The 19,338-nt window shown below is 36.8% G+C and overlaps 1 protein-coding gene across 3 annotated transcripts in view; it reads left to right on the top strand.

Annotated features, from left to right (window-relative positions):
- PPP4R4 (protein phosphatase 4 regulatory subunit 4) overlaps window positions 1-17,053 on the top strand; it is a 131,096-nt gene extending 114,043 nt beyond the window's left edge. For all 3 annotated transcript variants that reach the window (XM_072623899.1, XM_072623898.1, XM_072623900.1), the window contains 6 exons: window positions 3,920-3,992; window positions 5,757-5,840; window positions 6,125-6,218; window positions 8,362-8,432; window positions 11,935-12,082; window positions 15,970-17,053. In XM_072623899.1, coding sequence (XP_072480000.1) covers window positions 3,920-3,992; window positions 5,757-5,840; window positions 6,125-6,218; window positions 8,362-8,432; window positions 11,935-12,082; window positions 15,970-15,994 — 495 coding nt within the window. In that variant the 3' untranslated portion in view covers window positions 15,995-17,053. The remainder of the gene's footprint in view (window positions 1-3,919; window positions 3,993-5,756; window positions 5,841-6,124; window positions 6,219-8,361; window positions 8,433-11,934; window positions 12,083-15,969) is intronic.
- The last annotated feature ends 2,285 nt before the right edge of the window (window positions 17,054-19,338 follow it).

Genomic DNA, 19,338 nt, shown 5'->3' with positions numbered 1-19,338 from the left:
TTTGAAATAACTGAAAATGTTACCCAGAGAAGCTGTGTTGAAAAAATGAAAGAGTTGTTTTGGGGAGGAAGTGGATTCTCCCTCATTGGAGCTCTTTGTAAAACGGTCTTTATGACTACTTATCAGGCTTGTTATAGTGGCTATTCCTTTTGGATCCGGGTGGTACTAATTGGCAACTGAGTTATTTTGCAACTCAGAAATTCTGTGTGAGTCCGTTTTTCTACATTACACCAAAGACAGGAGTCAGGAATATCCCTTCATTCTTCAAGGTAAAAAGAAACATACTAGGATACTCTGTCTTTGGGTTTTTGTGAGACTCTTCTCTTAATTCTTCTACTTGTCCTATCACTCTTTCTCTCTTGGTCATCTCCTCAGTGCCCATCAGTGATCATCTCTTTGCAAATTAATCCCACATCTCTATGTCGAGGGGGCACCCACACTTATGAAACCTCTCCTCCTGGATGGCCAAAACAGAACTCACTTTATCCCCTTCCTCCCTCCCCACCAGAGAAAACTACTCTTCTTCAGAACCTCAAAATGTCTTTGTTTCTGGCATTCTTCAGAATCATCTTTCATCCCTCAGAGCTAAAGAGTTGCCAGGTCTTCTTGATTCTACCTCAATAATACCTTTCACTCATTCCCTTTCTTCACTAATATAGTCACCACTTTAGTTCAAGCCCTTATTGCCTCTTGCCTGAATTATTGTAATGTCTTCCTAATTGGTCTTCCTGCCCCTCTCCATTCCATCCTCCATGCAGCTACCAAAGGAATATTCCTAAAGGACAGGTTTAGCCATGTCATTCAGCTATTCAGAAAGCCCCAGTAGATCGCCATAGCCTCTAGGATAAATATAAACTTAAACTCCTCTATTTGTCCCTCCACGACCAGATTTCAGATGAGTTTTCTAAGCTAGCTACACATTACTCTCTTTCATGTACTCTACACTCCAGCCAGATTGACTGGGTTGATATAGGGCATCATTCCATCTTCCATCTCCATTCTTTTGCAGAATTGCTCCTCCTCACATCTCTATATTAGAATCTCTGGCTACCTTCAGAGCTCAGCTGAAGTGTCATCCCCTACATGCAGCTTTTCCGGATCCCCCACCTACTAATTACTCCCTGAAATCACATATTTCCATCTTTGTGTGGGGTGTGTGTGTGTGTTGTATTACTTCCCCCAGTAGAATGTAAGCTTCTTGAAAGCAAGAACTGTTTCATTTTGTCTTTGTCTTCCCTGTCCCTCTTTCATCAAAATCTAGTGAAATTCGATGTCAGCGATTCCCCAGCCTGATCAGAAATAGCCAGCCCCACATTCAGGTTTAAAAGGTTCTGATACGTTTACTGTTGTTTACAGCATCATTTCATTACCTGCTTTGTGTATATATAACTAAGCTATGTCAGGTTATAGCTTGGTTCAGTGCTTTTCACAGTAGACATTCAGTAAATTTTGAAAATTGACTAAAATAGAATATATTAAACCTGACTATAAAGTAATGAGAACATTGTTTTTAAACAGACATCCCTGAATGTACACATCTAAATGAATACTCTCTTTAGCTTACCCAGAGAAGCTGCACATATATTCTAGTGAACCTGTTCTTGTCAAAATTCATTTTGGGAGTACCTTTTAGAGTCATTTTATTAATCGCATGAGAAAATTAGTCTCATTTCTTCATAGTCATTTCTCAGTTTTGATTCCTCTAATCCCCCACCAAAATATTTGATCAAATTTGATCGTCTACCATATCCACCAGACCTGACTATGAACAGCTTTTGACGTAGTCCAAAATCAAATTTCAAATCTCAAAAGATGAATATTTGCCACCATTGATGATCTTCAAAATAATATTCTTTGGACACTGAAGGACAATTCAAGGCAGTATTGCTGGAATAAGTGTGTAGATTGCCTTCCAAGGTTTTGACCTTTTAAAGATCATAGCTTTCATTTGAGTGTGTAAGTTCTAGTGTGTTTTATTTTTTAAATTCAGATTTCCCTACATAAGGTTAAGCAAGTGAGACTGTGCCTCAATAAGGTAAAATGATGAAGTCTTAGTGATTTGAAATAATAGATGCTGAATATATTTGTTAGGTTTATGTACAAAATAGAAAATTTCAAATACGAGTGATCAGATAAAGAGTTCTCTTAATTCAGCTGATCCCTTGCTTTTCTAATGGAAGGAAAAGAAAGAATTTCAACAGTTCAGTTTTATTAACATTGTTCTTAAGGAAAAAAAATACTTTTTGAATAGTTTAGAATTTTGTTCCATTTCGTGTGTCATTAAAATTGATTTCTGAGATAGTGAAAATAACATTTGATAAAGAGGAAGGTTCAAATCAAGCTTTTTAAATAGGTCTTCACATCAGCAGAGCTGGTGAGCCCGTGTTAACATAGAACTTCTATTTGTACCTTTCTTAAAAGCAGTAACACGGGGAATGTAAGCAGGTGTGAGAATAAGACTGACCAGTAACAAGTTTGCTTTGCTTTAACAAAGTGAAGTATTTAGGAGTACATCGAGATAGACTTCTTCCATTTTTTACATATCTCTAAAGTGAAAACAGCGGACATTTTTTATAAGCAGAAATTGGGGAATACAGAAGCATGATTTTTCCCCTTTGCAGAAATAAAATGGTTGTGGGAAATACCATTTGTGAATGAAGGTGCTCACTTAATGTCAAACAGGAAGCAAGCCATTAACTTATATCCCCAAGTTACTTTTTCAATAGAATATCATGTGTAATAAATCCAGAGATCTGGCACTTGACTGGCAATGGGGAAGAGTTTTTTAGCCAAAAAGAGTCAGTGACCCAAAGATTATGACTGATGTTATTTACTTGGTCCATTCACTGACCAGAAACAGAGATGCTTGCCTGACAATAATGGCTTCAACTGCTTGTCATGAAAGTTGAAAAGCCTGGTGGAAATAACAAGGAAAAAACCCCCTATAAACAGCCCTGTACAGTAGCCCTGTACACCATAGGCTTCACACTAGATACCGCATAGCTCTGCAGTGTATCTGTGGAATAAATTTAAAACCAGGAGGACTTAGGTCACTGAGTTTAATCCCTTCAGTTTACCTGTGAGGAAACTGATCCCCTGAGAGCTCCAGGGATGACACAGTGACACATATAATAAATGCCAGATGCGGAAATTGAGCCCAAGGCTTCTGACTCAGCTCCAGAATTGCTCATTCAGCTGTACCACCCAACCTCTAAGTGCCTCACTCCAATAACTCCTTAGCCTGATGATGACCCTGCGTCATCCATAAAACATTAATGTGTTTCATATCCATGAAAGCCAACAAAACAAGGTTGTGAATATTCTTCTTTATGAAGACAAGCTATTTTCTATTTAAGAAGTTCAGTAATCTATACTATTTAGAAAGATTTCCATCTACAGGTGTTTTTAACAGTGTAAATATAAATACATAATCTTCATTTATGAAGAAAATTCAGTTATTTGAATGGCTCAAACTTTCATCTCTATATAATGCAAATTAACTGAATCTTTTTATGGAAAACTAAGAAATAATTCTAATTATTTTCAGTTACTTTCTACATAAACATTATTTTGAGAATTTTTAAAATAGAAATTGAAATACCCTAATGGAACATTACTAATCTGAAAGACAGATATGTTGTTTATTTTGGCTGGACAAGAGAATCTCTGAGTTTACTTTTCAGAAAATGTTGACTTAAGGTTTTTGGTGTATCTTCCATGAGGAATTAAAAAGAACTCAGAAAACCCTGTAGCATCATTGAATATCGTTTAGAAGCACATGTTTTATGCTTCTAATGAGCTATTCATTTGTAGGAAATGAAATGTCATTCTTGAAGCTTAAAATCACTTTCATTACAAAATTTTTTAAATTTTCTTAAACTGTGTTGCCTTAATTTTATGAATAATGTTTTAATAACAGGAACAACTAGAAAAAGAGAAGCAACAGAATGAGGGAAGACCAAGTAGTGACAAAATCTTTGAGAAGAAGCAACGTAAGTCATTTGTATTCCTTACATTCACTGCTTAATGATTACATTATGAAGAACAATACTCAGTTTTTAACTTGATAGGGACTATTATTTTTTTGCATTTATTAAAGGTGGTTTTAGCTTGAGTATGCTTCAGAGAGTTGGGAAAATTATAAATTACAATGTTAATGAAAATGCAATTTTAGTTCCCTTTGAAGAAGCTATTGAGGATGGTAGAACTCTTGTTGTTGATACTAACAAAGTTTGACTCCGTGTATCAGTCAGTAAACACTTACTAAGAACTTACTAGGTACCAGGCACTGCAAAAGTCAATCCCTGCTCTCAGGGAGCTCCCAGTCTTATTGGGGAGATCAAGCAAACAATTATGTACAGATAAGCTGTATGAAGGAGAAATGGGAAATAATTAAGAGAAGGAAGGCACTAGAATTAAGAGGAGTTGAGAAAGACTTCCTTTAGAAGGTGGAATTTTAGTCTGAACTTGAAGCCAGGGAAGTCTATGAGGCAGAGGTAAGGAAGGAGCGCATTCCAGGCCTGGGGAAGGCCAGAGAAAATGCCTTCAGTCAAGAGGGGTAATGTTTTATTCTCCTGAAACAGGCAGGAGGCCAGTGCCTCAGGACTGAAGAGTATATAGTGGGGGCAGTGGATAGAGCAACAGCCCTGAAGTCAGGAGAAACTGAGTTCAAATCTGGCCTCAGACTCTTTACACTTACTAGCTGTGTGACCTTGGGCAAGTCACTTAACCCCAACTGAATCACAGCAATAACAACAACAACAAAAAATACATGGTGGTGTATAAGGTGAAAGAAGACCAGAAAGGTAGGCCCAGTTTGGATTGCAAAGGGCTTTGAATGCCAAACAGAGCATTTTGTATTTGATCCCAGAAGCAATAGGGAGCCACTGGAATTTATTGAGTAGTGAGGTGACATGGTCAGACCTGCAGTATAGGAAAATCACTTTATCACATTGGTGGCTAAATGGAGAATTAGACAGGAATGAGAAGAGAATTGAATCAGGCAGACCCACCTGCAGGCTATTACAATGGCCCAGGGATGGAGTCATGAGGGTCTGCACTAGGTTGGTTGCAGTATGTAGAAAGGGAAAGGGGCTGTATTTGAGTGATGTTACAAAGGTGAACCTGACAGGCCTTAGCAATAGCTTGGATATATGGGGTGAGAAATAGTGAAAAATCCAAGATGACACCAAGGTTGTGAGCCTGGGTGACTGGGAGGATCATGTTCTCCTTTACCTTCTCCTCCACTATACCTTCATAGGGAAGGTATGACAAGGGAAGTGTTTAGAGTGAAAGATAATGAATTGTTTTGGACAGATTAAGTCTAAGTTGTCTCCTAGACAGTTCAAGATGTCTGAAAAGCATTTGGAGGTACACAGTTGGAGGTTAGCAGAGAGGTTTAGGTGGATTGGAGAATCATCAACATAGAGATGGTCATTATGTCCGTGGGAGCTTATGAGATGACCAAGTGCAGAGAGAGGAGAGAAGATGGCCCAAGACAGAAACTGAAGGGCCCCTGGAGTTATAGGGTGTGACTTGGGTAAAGTTCCAGCAAAGAGCAGTGGATAGAACAGGAGAGAGGGAGGCCTGAGAAGTCTAAAGTATATAATATAAGGATATCTGAAAAAAAAACACTGAAATTTGGGTGATATGTGAAGAAACAGATTTTGGAATCTCATTTCCTAATACTATATATGTATGGAGCTTGGTAAAAATCAAGTAATAAAAATAACAACAGCTCTTACACAAAATTTTAGGTAGAGACAGTAAAACATCAGCTGTTCTGCCAAAAAACATTCCTATGGCTGTTGCAGGATCATCTTCATGCACCCCATCTACAAGTAAGGAACAACTTTCTTTTATGCCACTTCTCTCTTTTTATACATATTAGTTGTGGGGAAAGAGTTGGTACATGAAATTAGAGGACATACTAGAGAATGTACCTTTTACATCTTCTTGTTAGTTGTTTTCATGTTCTTAATGTGGGGTATAATTGAAATGTCTTGTTAGACTATCTTCCAGATATTTCAGTTGGCTCTCTCTGACAGAACAACTTAGATATGTCTTTTTTTCTTAGAGAAAGTGAGAACAGTTTAAAATGTTTATTTTTACTTATTTTCTCTAGGCAAAGAAATCAAGAAATCCAAATTGGTAAGAAGCCAGTCCTTCAGTAGTCAAGCTCTTCACCCTAAATATGGCAACTTAGAAAAGTGTACTGGGTATGTCTTAAGTTCTAGCCCTTTACTTTGTAAGCAGCAGTTATAAATCTTATTCTCTTGCTACAATTCGTTATTTTTGCTTAAATTTATCTGATACTCAGGAAAAAAATTACAGAATTGATTATAGGTTATCTATAGGTCAAAAGTTCATCAGTGTCCTTTGGTTTTCCTCTTTAGTCGTGTCTGACTCTTCATGACTCCATTTGGAGTTTTCTAAGCAAAGATAATGGAGTGGTTTGCCTTCTTCAGCTCATTTTGTAGATGAGGAAACTGAGACAAAGTGTTAGGTGACTTGCCCAGGGTCACACACCTAATAAATGTCTGAGGTCAGATTTGAACTCAGAAAGATGAGTCTTCCTGACTCTAGGACTAGTACTTTACTTACTGTGCCACCTAGCTGCCCTATTTCCTTTGTTTGAAGTTCAAAATTTATTAAGTTATAAATCATACATAAGGCTCCATAAAAGATCCTACAGATACAAAGATAAGATACAGATCCTGAAGTAAGAAAAAAAAAAGCTTGCAGCCTAATGAGGGAAGACACCTATACATAATAATCACAGAATTTCAGAACTGGAAGGGACAGCAAAGGTATTCTAATCCAATCCATCCTTAAATAATAACCTTTCCACCACATATGTCAACAAGGGATCATCCAAGGTGTACTTGTTCTAATGAGGTTGAGCCCATTGCCTCCAGAGGTCCACATTTGGATAGTTTCATTACTAGTAAGTTTTTCCTTACATTAAATCCAAACTTAACCTCTGTGCTGTGTCCATCCATAACTATGATATAAAGAACTGTGACACAGAGTAGTGTAGGGAAAGTAAGTGCAACAGAGAGGTCCAGAAAAAGTGCTCTGAGAAGTTTGAGGCAAGGAGATATCATTCTTAACAGTAGTCAGAGAAGGCTTTTGTATATGAGTAGGACCACTACCAAAGAAGCAGGAGGCCCAGAGCATGCAGGAAATGCATGTCTTAAAACTACGTAACAAAATGTATAGGAGTCATAACATAACTTTATTTGTGTGGAAGGGGCTTCGTAGCGTTAGACGTGTAACTTCTAAAAGGATAAAAGAAAAGCCTCAGAGAAACCAGGGATCGAAAAGTAGTCATGTTGGAACCATCATTCTGTTGTCTTCAAAAAATCTGCTGTGGTCTGTAGCAGAGGGGTCAAACACACGGCCCGTAGGACTCCCAAATGTGACCCAAACCACATGAAAGTGTAATTAGGAAACACTTAATAAAATAAAAATATAATAAAACATAGATAATATTACATTTTAAAGCTTAAGTTTGTGTGGTGGTTCAGGAATCCTTAGGTATCTTTAGTGATCCCTGTTTATATTTGAGTTTGGCGCTACTGGTCCATATCATTGTCTGCTAGAAGGCCTGTCATGCCAAAAGGCACCAGTGCCTATCTTCTCCCTTTAACCTGAGGGAAGAGGACATTCCAGGACTTTAAATACAGGAGATAAGTAAAGGGAGAATCTATGTCATTCAAGTCAATAACTATGATTTTTGTTTGTTTGTTTCTAACATATTTTAAAAGCATGGCAGCTGCATTTAAATTGACAAAGCAATAAGAAAGAAGTATGAATGAGTCTATTAAAACTATACGTAAAATTTTGTAGAGGATGTTTCTAAAAGTGTTTTAACCTTTTACAGTTTTGTACGAGTGTGTACTAACATTTCTAACAGACAATTGTGGGAGTCTGATGAAAGTTCCTAGTCAATAAGAAGATCCCAGGATGGGGAATAAAAAGGATAGAGATTTAGATCAGTTTAGTACAAAAGGGACTAAATCTGCAGATATGAAAATGTCTACAAGAACATTTACCTGTCTTAAAGGTGTCAGCTGATGAAAATTAATATTTCTATTAAACTTCAAAAGTGTAAGATAGCATTCAAGGTAGAATTCAAGTGTTTGTGGTAAAACAATAATTTTATTGGGAATGGTACATTAAGACTATCAAATATTTATTTGGTGAAACATCTGATTTGGAAAATATTTACCAAGATAGAAACAGAATGCATATTAATATATCCATATATCCATACACTACAGAAAGTTACCCACTATATTCTGAAAGAAGCATATTCCTATACTTTAAATGTTCCACAAAATATGTTTTCTTTTTTAGTAAAAATTCTACAACAGGATATGCAGCTTCTGTCTCAGGGATTGGAAAGTCTTCTGTGCTTTCATATACAGGTAAGTATCTGAACTATAGGAAGTCTTAAGTTTAATAAAAATATCATGTTCTTGAACTTAACCTAGTTAAACGTTTCTTCACTTCCAGGTACAGAATTTTCTCTTAAGTCTGTACCTTCATCAAAATCCTATGGAAATAAAATCTTTTTCAAGTAGGTGAAAGAACACTTGAATATACTGTTTGGTTTTTATAGTGCTATAAGCCAACTGCTCAATAATTTGAAGAGAGAAAAGACAAAATGTCAGGATGAATGACATCACAGTCTTTGAGGGTTCTTTAGAACCCTCATCTTTAAACACAGACTAAAAGTTACTATAGTAACTTAGTAATAATAGAAATTATATGATCAACATCTTTATATTGGTAAAAGAAAATGTAGTGTTAAAATTTATAGCTGCTAAAGATGTCCTTTTAACTTTCTACATTGTAAGCCGTGATAGATTTCTGATGACACTGAGTCTGCTTTTTCTTTTCATTGTCACCAGCAGTGAATCTACTTAAAGGTCTTTAAAAATAACTGCAAAAGAATTAAAAGACTGTTACCTGCTTTTGTTCCTTTGCTCAGGTTATATGTTGAATATTCATTTATCTTTCCCATACTTTTCATGATATTTTCTGTAAATTCACAGATAGTATATGCCCATATTCACACTGTTCAAGTATAAGGCATTAAAAATTCACTGAAATATCCAGGGACTCTTAGTAATGCAAATGTCAAGCTGCCTTTAACGCGAGCTAAGCAGAATTAAACAATGAATCCTTAGCTAGGAATTTGTGAATTATTCAGGCTTTGGGAACTTTAATTTGATGCCTTTGATAGGCAGTAGATGTACTTCCATTTTGGGCAAGAGTAGATTTGCATGGCATTTTCCAAGTTAGAGATAATTTTGAATAGCTTTACAAGTTTCAGCAAACTTTGACACAGTCAACTAGCCCTTTCATGGGTTTTCCTGCAATAGAGTTATGATGGACAAGAAATTATTTGTCCTGAAATACACTGATAAGTGAGATAAATAGTTTTTGACTGATCATCTAAATTAATTTTTTGTACTTTGCTTTGCCAGTATATAATACCTGGCCTTCAGAGTTCAGAAGAGAGTCTCTGGAGTCTAGCATCAGTGAGCATTGGTGGGAGGGAATAATGGACCAACTCTTAAATCCTATGGTTCTACTGGTTCATTCAAAAATACTATATTGGTAGAAATATTTATATCAATTCCTCCAAAAGGTGGTTTGTACAAACCTTAAAAAATAGGTTGAAGATTAAGGAAAATGAGATGGCAGAGACTTGTGATTCTAAAAATCAAATATGTTTGAATAGAAAGAAGTGGGCCTTTTTGTTGTTTTTAAACTCTGATTAGACTGTGAGCTCCTTGAGAGCAGGAGCTTCACTTTGTACCCATGGGCTGTATCCCCAGGACTTAGCACAGAGACTGGCACACAGTGGGTTCTTAATAAATGCTTATGGACTGACTTAATCAACTAAAAAAACTTACCAAGGGTCTCCTATGTTCTCAGCACTGTGCTAGCACCAGCCATACAAAGACAAAAATCAAAGAGCCTCTGATGCTCAGGGAGACAAAATATGTACAGAATAATGTGTTCAGGGGAGGACATTAGATTCAGGCATGTCAGGAAAGATTTCCTGTAGGAGATGGCCCTTGAACTGAGCTTTCAAAGGAAGCAAGGAGTTCTGAGGGGTCAAGGACAGGAAGTTCTACATTCCAGGCATGGGAGACCAACTGTGGGAAGACACAGAGATTATGAGAAGATGGAATTTCATGTGTATGGCTTAGCAACAAGGTCAATTTCACTGGTTTGTGGAATGTATGAATAGAAGTAATCTGTAATAAGACTGGAAAGGTAAGTTAAAGCCCCATCAATCCACTCTGGTTCCAAATGCCAAACAGAGGAATTTGAATCTGATCTTAGAGGGAATTAGTGGAGTTTATTAAGCAGAGGAGTGACATGCTCAGGCCTGTGCTCTAGAACTGCCATCAGTTTGACAGCTACATGGAGGGCGGATTAGAGAGGGGAGACTCTTTGCAAAGCCATTATAATAGTCCAGGTGAGAGCTGATGAGTACCTGGACCAGAGAAGTGGCTCTGAGAGGGGAGAGAAGAGAATAAATGTGAGAGAGGTTGTGGAGGTGAATCAACAAGACAACTAATTGGATACATACAGCGAGGAAAAGTGATGAATTAGGAATGACTGAGGTTATGAATTCTATTAACTGAAAGGATAGTAGTGCCCTTGCCAGAATTAGGAAAGTTTGGAAGAATGGTTTTGGAGGTAAAGAAAACGTGTTGTTTCCAACATGTTGAGTTTGAGTTGCCCAACATTTATTTGACTTTGAAGAGTCTGTAAGGCAACTGGCAATGTGAAACTGGAACTCAGCAAAGAACCAAGGGCTAGACATATAGACCCAGGAGTCATCTGCGTAGGGATAATAATTGAATCATGGGAGCTAATGAGCTCACTAAAAGAGAGAGAATGTAGAGAGTGAAAAAGGTTCCAAGATGGAGTACACCAACGGATACGGGCAGGATACAGGGGATGATCTAGTCAAGAAGATTGAGAAGCAGTAAGAGGAAAATGAGAGAGAACAGTGTGACGAAAACCTGGAGAGAGTATCTAGGAATAGGAAGTGAAGTGGTCAACAGCATCAGATGCTCCAGAAAGAATAAGAAAGAGAAGAATCGAGTAAAGGCCATTCAGTTTGGCAGTCGAGAGATCATCTAGTAACTTTGGAGAGAGCATTGTCAATTGAATGATAAGCTCAAAAGCCATACTGCAAGAGAGGAGATGGAGTCCACAAGGACACACAGCTTTTTCTAGGAATTCATCTGTGAAAGGGAGGAGAGCTTCATGATGAAAGTTTCAGAGGATGTAGCATCAAGTGAAAGGTTTTAAAGTATGTAAAAAACTGGATGTGTTTCTAGGTAACAGAAAATGAACGAGTAGAATGGAAGAGATACAAGATGAAAGTGGAGGATGATTGTAGAGGCAATCTGTCAGAGAAGACATTAGGGATTGGGACTAAGGATATGTGTAGAGGAGTTGGCTTTGGCATGCTGAAGGGCCTCCTTTCCATTAGAGAGAGGAGTCCAGAAGGAGAGGAGAATTGTGGATGATATCAAGGGTTTTGAAGTTCAGAATAGAGGAAGAGGGATCTCATAGTGAATAACCCTTCATTTTCTCCATAAAATGAGATGAGATCCTCTCTAGAGAAGGTAGGTGGAGGAGAGAGTGTGAGAGAGACTTCATGGTAAATCTATTTTACATGATAATTTCCTACAATTATTTTTCTGTGTATAACTACATAAATATGTGTATATATGATATATATACATATATTTCTTCTCACGGATAATTCATTTTAGTAAGTTGGCCTAATTACAGCATATGCCTAAACTATAGACCTGAAATTTTAATTAAAATTTGTGGCATTTTATGCTCAAAGGTATAGTCTTCATTTGTCTACATATGCATATCTTTCAGATGATTCATTCCGGACTCGTAATTCCAGTGGCAATACATCTCCTTATTCTTCTAACACCTCCTTGCCAAGTACTTCCCATAACATGAGTAACTCCGTTGACCAAAAGAGCAATGGAAGCAAAGACGCTCAGCCTCGAAAGGCTACTTTGTAAGTGATCGATTGTTGGACGGCACTGCAGAGGCAGAGTTCTCATTTTTATTAGTGCAGCTTCCAGGTTCCCTTGAAAACAAGTGCCTGAAACATGGAATACCTTTTAAGGGGAGAAAGTTTAGATGTGCTAAGTAACATATGACAAGAACATTGTGATGTCAGTGAATTTACAGAGGCCATCATAATTGGCTTCCATAGTACAAAATTAAACTAATATTTGTCTTTTTCCCCATTGATCCAACTAGTCATTTCTGAATAAGTACAGAGTATTGGATGAAGCTTCCTCATCGTGGTTTATTTTGCTTGATTCATCTACAGTTCAGTTTTATAGTCAAAGATTTTTTATGGATGAAAATCAGTTCTGCAATTGTGTCTTCAAGAAGAGATACTTATGAAATTGCAGGGTATGGTGGGTTTGGGGGGTTTTTGTAGTTCCAGTAATTTGGTTGGCTTCTGCTGCTTGTCCTCCTGCCTGAAATGTGAAGACAGCACCATCCTCTAAAAGTGCATCAAACTGAAATCATCTGAGCTGCTTGAGAAACAATCGTGCTATTTTTGAGAAACTCATTTTCCCAAATCAGAATTAGAGAAAATTTGATGTACTGCTTTTCCTTAAAGGCCCTTTTCTTTACCCATTTCCATTCCTACTTCTTTCTTAAATTGTTGAAGTTCTAAGTAATTCTAGCTGAACTTTTATAATAGCATCCAAAGGGTTAGAGTTTTCACAGTGTCAGAGTAACTTTAATGCAGAATATCAGTTATCCAAGTGGTTCAACTAAGAGACCTAAAATTTGTTTTGTATTTGTCATCATTAAATTATACTTCAGAGTTACTTTCTTTTCATATTAATGTTTCAGCATGTTCTAGTAACTATTCATGAGAAACGTTCAGAGACTTTATTATGAATTCTTTCTATACGCTCATTTGAATTTAGAGAAAAGACTATATCTCTCCCCTTCTCCCTCTTTCTTTTCTCCTCTTTTCCCCTCTCCCCCTTTCTCCCTCTTTCTTTCTCCTCCCCCTCTCCTCCTCTCCCTCTTTCTTCCCCTTCTCCCTGTCTCCCTCTTTCCCTCTTTCTCCCTTCCTCACCTTTTCTTTCTCTCCCTTCCCCTCCCCCTCCCCCTTTCTCTCTCTCTTTCTCCCTCTCCCTCCCTCTCACCTGCTCTCCCCTTTTCTCTCCTCCCCCTCTCCCTTTACCTCTCTCCTTCCTTCCCTCTCTCTTTTTCTTCTCCCCTCCCCTTCTTTCTCCCTCCATCCCTCCCTCTCCCTTTCTCTCTAGCTCTCTCTGGGAACTTCTAATAAGCCATACCATGTATCACGGTATGGATGCATTTTTTTTTAGAATATCTAACTCTATCTAACTTTTACTGGTTTAGAAATCAGTAAAAGAGTCTGAATGTACAAGAACTTTAAAAGGTAATATACCTATGTAGTTAATAATATTGGAGGTCTCTACTGGCCCTAAAATCATACTAGTGGTAATTTTTAATTAAGAAGAAAAGCTGTTATACTGTTTAAGGATATAAGTACCTTTATTTATAATTTTAGCACTCTATTCATTGTTAAATCTGCATACTAGAAATAGGGATTTTTACCATTGAAGAATCTGTTTAAATCCTTGAGGCTAGAATGGTACCATGGAATAATGGAAAGAGCCATGAACTGGATAGGCTATCTGAGTTCTAGTCCTGCCCACTTATAGTCTACCCAAGTGAAGAATAAGAACCTACAGGAATTAAAGAAATATAACACACCTAATTAACAATCAATAATTAGGTTGAAAGTTTCTTTCAATCACTTTCCCTCTCCAGGCCTCAGTTTTCTCCTCTGTATAAGTGAAAGTGATGGATTAGACATTCTCCAAAATCCCTTCAAACTATAACATTCCATGATTCTCTTGACAGAGGAAGGAGAAAAATTGAGTTTGTAATAGGGTTTATAGCCCTTTCATAATTTTCATAAAAGAAAAGATACTTCTTCACATTCATATGAAACTTGGGCAAATTAATACCAAAGATTTCCTTGGGATCCTTCCATTAGGAAATAGATTTAATATTACCAGAATGTAATTTATCCTTTCTCCCCATCTCAGATTTTTTGAATCATCAGTTTTAAATCCCGTGTGTAAGGAAAGGAGGCAGCTGAAATCTCTAAGAAAATGGTAGTTTGCTCTTTTCAGTGTTCTATCTGTAACTGTTCTTTTGTTTTTAGAGACTATTTTTACACCTACTTTCTCTCCTGTTCAAAAAACATATCAAATCAGAGGACACAAAATCAATCTTTGGAGTTGGGATCGACCTGAAAGATTATCTAGTCCATTGCATAGATGAGGAGACTGGAGCGGATAGGGGTGGGGGCAGGAGGTTAGGGAAATGTTCAAGGCCAAACAACTAATTAGTAGTAGAGGGGAGATGAAAACTTCTTTTCTCAGTCCAGTCGTCATCACACGATATCATGCTGCCTCTTAAGGAATGGAAGTAAAAAACCTTTCCAAGAGCAATTTCAGATCTTTCTCTCTGAATGAACTGAAAGAGAAAAACTCTCTATTCCTTATGCTGATTACTCAGCAGAAACAGGAGTGACATGTTCCTAGGGAGACATGAACACAAATACTTTGAAAAATTGTGTGATTTCAATTCAGTCTTCCTTACAAATGTGTGCGTGTTTCACAGCTTACGCTTACCTGGTCAGATTACACAGGAATTATTGTTTTTAGATCTGGCCACCACATTTTAAGAGAGGACCTGACAAAGCTTGTGCAGGAGGGTGACAAGAATGCTGACAGGATTCAGGGCCGTATCTCATGATGGTGAAACTGAGGAAGAAGAAAATCAGTGAAGCCACAGTTCCTGTTGCAGCATTTCTGAACACCTGTCATGTTTGATGAAAATTATTTAGACTTAATGTCTTTGACCCCCAAAGGGAGAAGTAGGGAAAAAAATAAAAGTCACAAGGAGGCATATTTCAGTTCAACATAATGGAAATTTTCCAAAAAAAAAAAATTAGAGCAACTCAACAATGAAATGGACTGCCCTAGGAGGTAGTGAACTCCCCATCAATTGAGGGTTTTGCAAAGTCTTTATGATCACTGTTAAGCCTATTAAAGAACAGATTCATAATTCATGGATTAGATGATCTGTAAGATCCTTTCCATCTCAGTAAATGGTATGCTATGGTAAATCCCTTCACTGGCCTAGTTTTTTAAAATATGTTCTGAAATTCAGCCTATGCTGTGCTTAGAAGGAACCTGCGGTTGAGGTATTTGGAAAAGAAATACTGAAGAGTGTATCATTTCCTGTAAGCTGGACAGTCCTGAGAATACTGACATAAATTTGTGCCTGGACACAGTAAATTGGCTCCAAAGATTTTTAGTCGTACCAAAATCTTCATTGTGCTGTAAAATGTTCACCAATTATTCTTATGCTTCCAGTTATTATCAAGTTGTGGTCATCAGTCATCATCTTTTCAATACTGAGGACATGTTTTCATTTTTCAGAGCTTTGCCTTTTAGATCTAATCAAATGACTTTAAGGCACATGCCAATTAATGTATCTTTTTACAAGTACTACTTACTTAGCCTTATAGAATTGGTTTAAAAATGTGAAAAGTTAGTGTTTATAAGTTGAATTACATTCCAGTTTATTGGGCAAGTTTACTAATTAAATAATTCGTCCTGTGCCCAAATGTTTTTGTAGAATGTAGATGTTATTGTTGTTGTTAGCTTTTTTAAACCAGCTAGTCGTGTATCAAGTGTTCCGCACCTCTGAATAGATTGCTTTTGTATAAAGCAGTAAGGATTTGCATGTTTCCTCTTCTTTCCCTTCCACCTTTTTTCTTTTCCCTTTTCTTATTTTTTAAATTCTTCTTCTTTTCTCTTCCCAAAGAAAATCTAGAAAATCAAATCCTTAGATCACCTGATAGACAAGGAAGAACACCAAAGCCAACTGGAGGTAATGGGATCGCTGCGGAGGCAGGAGTGACAGCTGGGACTTTGTGTGAATGAGCTGGAGAGACTTCATTGCACTTGATGTCATTAAGCCTTCCATATTTGAAATTAGATTCCCTGGGTTGTATAGTATATATTTCTATAAATAATGTATTGGTTGCAGAATTCCAATGTTATAGTGAAATGTTGAACTGCAACTTTAGGTACGTGCTTTAACTACTACCGCAAGAGAGACAACCACGCCTTTGTAGTGCAGGATCCCAGCGTCATCTGTTCATTGTTCTCAGTTACAGCTTAGCATTTGAGCAGATTGCTGTGGAAGTCACAATCAGCTGAAATTGTCCTGGCTATGTTATCTATTTGGGAAATTAATTGTATGTTCATAAAGAATCTTCGAGTCCATTGGAGATTAAATACTGAAGAATATATAATTTCTGGCAAGTTGGACAGACATAAATTTGTACCTGGACACCCCCAAATTCATATTTGGCAATGAAGATTCTTAAAACTTTCCAGTTATTTTTAGGAGCAAATACCTCCAAATAATTGATTAATGATTTTCTTTATTTCATGGGACAATTTCTTTTATAAATACTTTGTTTAAATTTTAGATTGTATTTTTTTCTCTTTACTTAATTTTAAAATGATGAATCCAGTTTTTAATTAGCTGTTATTCCAAGCTATCATGCTTTCGCTATGTCAACAGCATTTATTTGTACTGATGCTAACATTTCCATCAGAATTTGCCTGCAGAGCATATATAGTTCTATTTTAAAATGCCAATACCTGAGATACATTGTATGAAGCTATTGTCAGCTTCTCTATTTCAAAAGGCAGTCAGCATATAACTATATTGATATCGATAATATTTGTTTTTTAAATATATTGATGTATGATAAAGATGAATTAATTTGTGAATGCACATGTGCGTGTGGTTACTTTTTATAATGTGAAATAATGAATTATGAATTTATTAAAAATAAAACATAGGCTAATGCAGTACCTATATATTTGTGAAGAAAGTTTTAAATCATTTTCTTTAATGTTTACCTTAATAATTTAAAGGTGTGAAACTGTAATTTATTTAATAGCAAGTAAGGGAAGGAATACTGTATTCAAGATTGTCCAAGCCTTATTTTTCTCCTTTTTCCTTCTGATACTGCTTTTTGGCTATGTTAGTGATCCTAACTGGCCCTAGGAAGTTTGCAGTTGAAATACAATTGAGTAATCAGCAGGTCAGATTATGAGGTTAGCAGTAATGATCTGGAGGAGGAGATAGAAGGTGCTGCCTGACTGAAGTTTGGGGCTCTTTGTGGATTTCATTTATTCATATCTCCTATGTCTCTTAACGTCTATGATGTAGACTCCAATACACTGCTCTCTAGAATAGAGTATTTGAAAGTCTATCATGGGGAGTTTGGGTTCTCTAAAACCTTGATCTCTAGTCAGCCTTTATTCTGTCCACAAGAATGGTAATAAAGAAATTAGGTGCTTTATTTGCCTTCCTTGGTTTGCACTCCTTATTCTATAAGCAGTTGGCTGGAGTTGGAATTTTATGTTGAGCGTAGAAGTTGTAATATTACCTCAATGACCTGTTGCTAAGTTTCAAAACATGGTTTAATTTGATTCAACAAACATGTTGTAAGCACTTTTTGAGTGCAAAGCAATGTGTGAGAGCCCAGTACTAGATACTGCAACTGAGTACATAAACAGAATACCTGCTAAGCCTTTCCCCGTGTTTGGGCCCACTAAATCTTGACATTTGTAAGAAAAGAGGGCTGTTTACATCTTTCAGGAAGCAATGTTGCCAAAATTCTGAGAGATCAGAAGCCTCTGAAACTTAGATTAAGGCTCCCCAGGGCTGTACAGTGAAACATGAGCAACAGAGAACAGGACCAATTCCTGCCTTAAATGATCATGTGTAAATTGTATCAGGCTTCACAGCTGTGTTTGGGGGAATTCTACCTGCACTTATTTGGCCACATATGGCTTCAACCACATTCATTTCTATTCGGTGATATTCTGTTCTCTCAGGTAGTTCCTTTTCCAGTCTTTACCTTCTTACGAGAAAAAACATGAAATACAGTTTTATCACTTAAAATAATGCCAGATACATGGCCACATCCTATAAATCTGTGGAAAGATGGGTATTGAGATATGTTAGTTATATTTGGGAACTTAAGGCGATAGGTGTGTGTATAAGAGAGAACCAATTCCAGGAGGAGGTCCTAGCCTAAAAGTGAGAGTTATGTACATTAGGCTGACTTGAAATCTGAGGATAGACTTAACATGTAAGTTAGAAGCAAGAAAGCTGAATTAGAAACATTTTGGTAGTGTTGTCCAATATTCAATAGCTCCATATTAACATTAGTATGAGTTTCTATGAATTTAGTTTTAATTTTGTTTTGTTTATGCTCAGTTTTGTCACTAGAAATGCGTTCTAAAGATCAGGTGTCAGACTCATACAGAAGTGGGCTCCCTGCAGGCCTTACGTTGACTTTTAAAAAATCACAAATTAGCATCATCTCCACTGTATATTTCTTTTGTGAAACATTTCCCAGCTACATTTTAATCTGGTTTGGGCTACACTGGACTGTAGATGGAGAGTTTGACATCTGTGGTTTACCTGGCCTAGCAGAAGGCATCCAGAACATTTTTTATTGCTGTTGTGTTGTTGCAAAACTTCTGAAAGGGTGGTGGACATTCAACTGAAAAGTAATGTATTTTTGCTACTTATCTCTAGAATGAAGGAGTTGGATGAGACTGTCTCTTAAGTCCCTTCCAACTTGAAACTCTATGATCCTATGATGTTTTCCTTGATCACATTAAAATAGAATGAAAAGTTTTACTTATGTTTAGAATACTCCCTCTATTCCTTGCTTTACTGTTTTCCCATAAAAAAATTCAAGTAACTGGGACACAAGCACACTACTCACCAGTAGCAGTGGGAGTTAATTAGTGGCAAGATTCTATATGGAGTTATAAATTAATTTCAATTCAACAAACACTTGTCTGTTACCGTATTCCTGCCATTGTGGTGTCTTATGTGTGAACATCACTGATTCACATTAGTGGAATACAAAGAACATTTTGTAGTTCACTCCCAATTTAAATCACTGAACAAAATGAACAAGCAAGTCATTCATTTTCAGTCAGTTTTAAATATTAGAAATGAAACAAAAATGGTTGAATATATTTATAATGCATAATAAAGCATATAATCAAAAGAACATGGAAATTAATCCCCTTAATGAGCTACTCAACATTTTTTTCTGAAGGAATTAAAGAATTTATTCTTTATCACTTT

This window comes from Notamacropus eugenii, chromosome 7 (assembly GCF_028372415.1).
Source record: "Notamacropus eugenii isolate mMacEug1 chromosome 7, mMacEug1.pri_v2, whole genome shotgun sequence".
In the NCBI taxonomy this organism is placed as follows: Eukaryota; Metazoa; Chordata; class Mammalia; order Diprotodontia; family Macropodidae; genus Notamacropus; species Notamacropus eugenii.
This window is presented reverse-complemented; position numbering and strand designations above follow the sequence as displayed.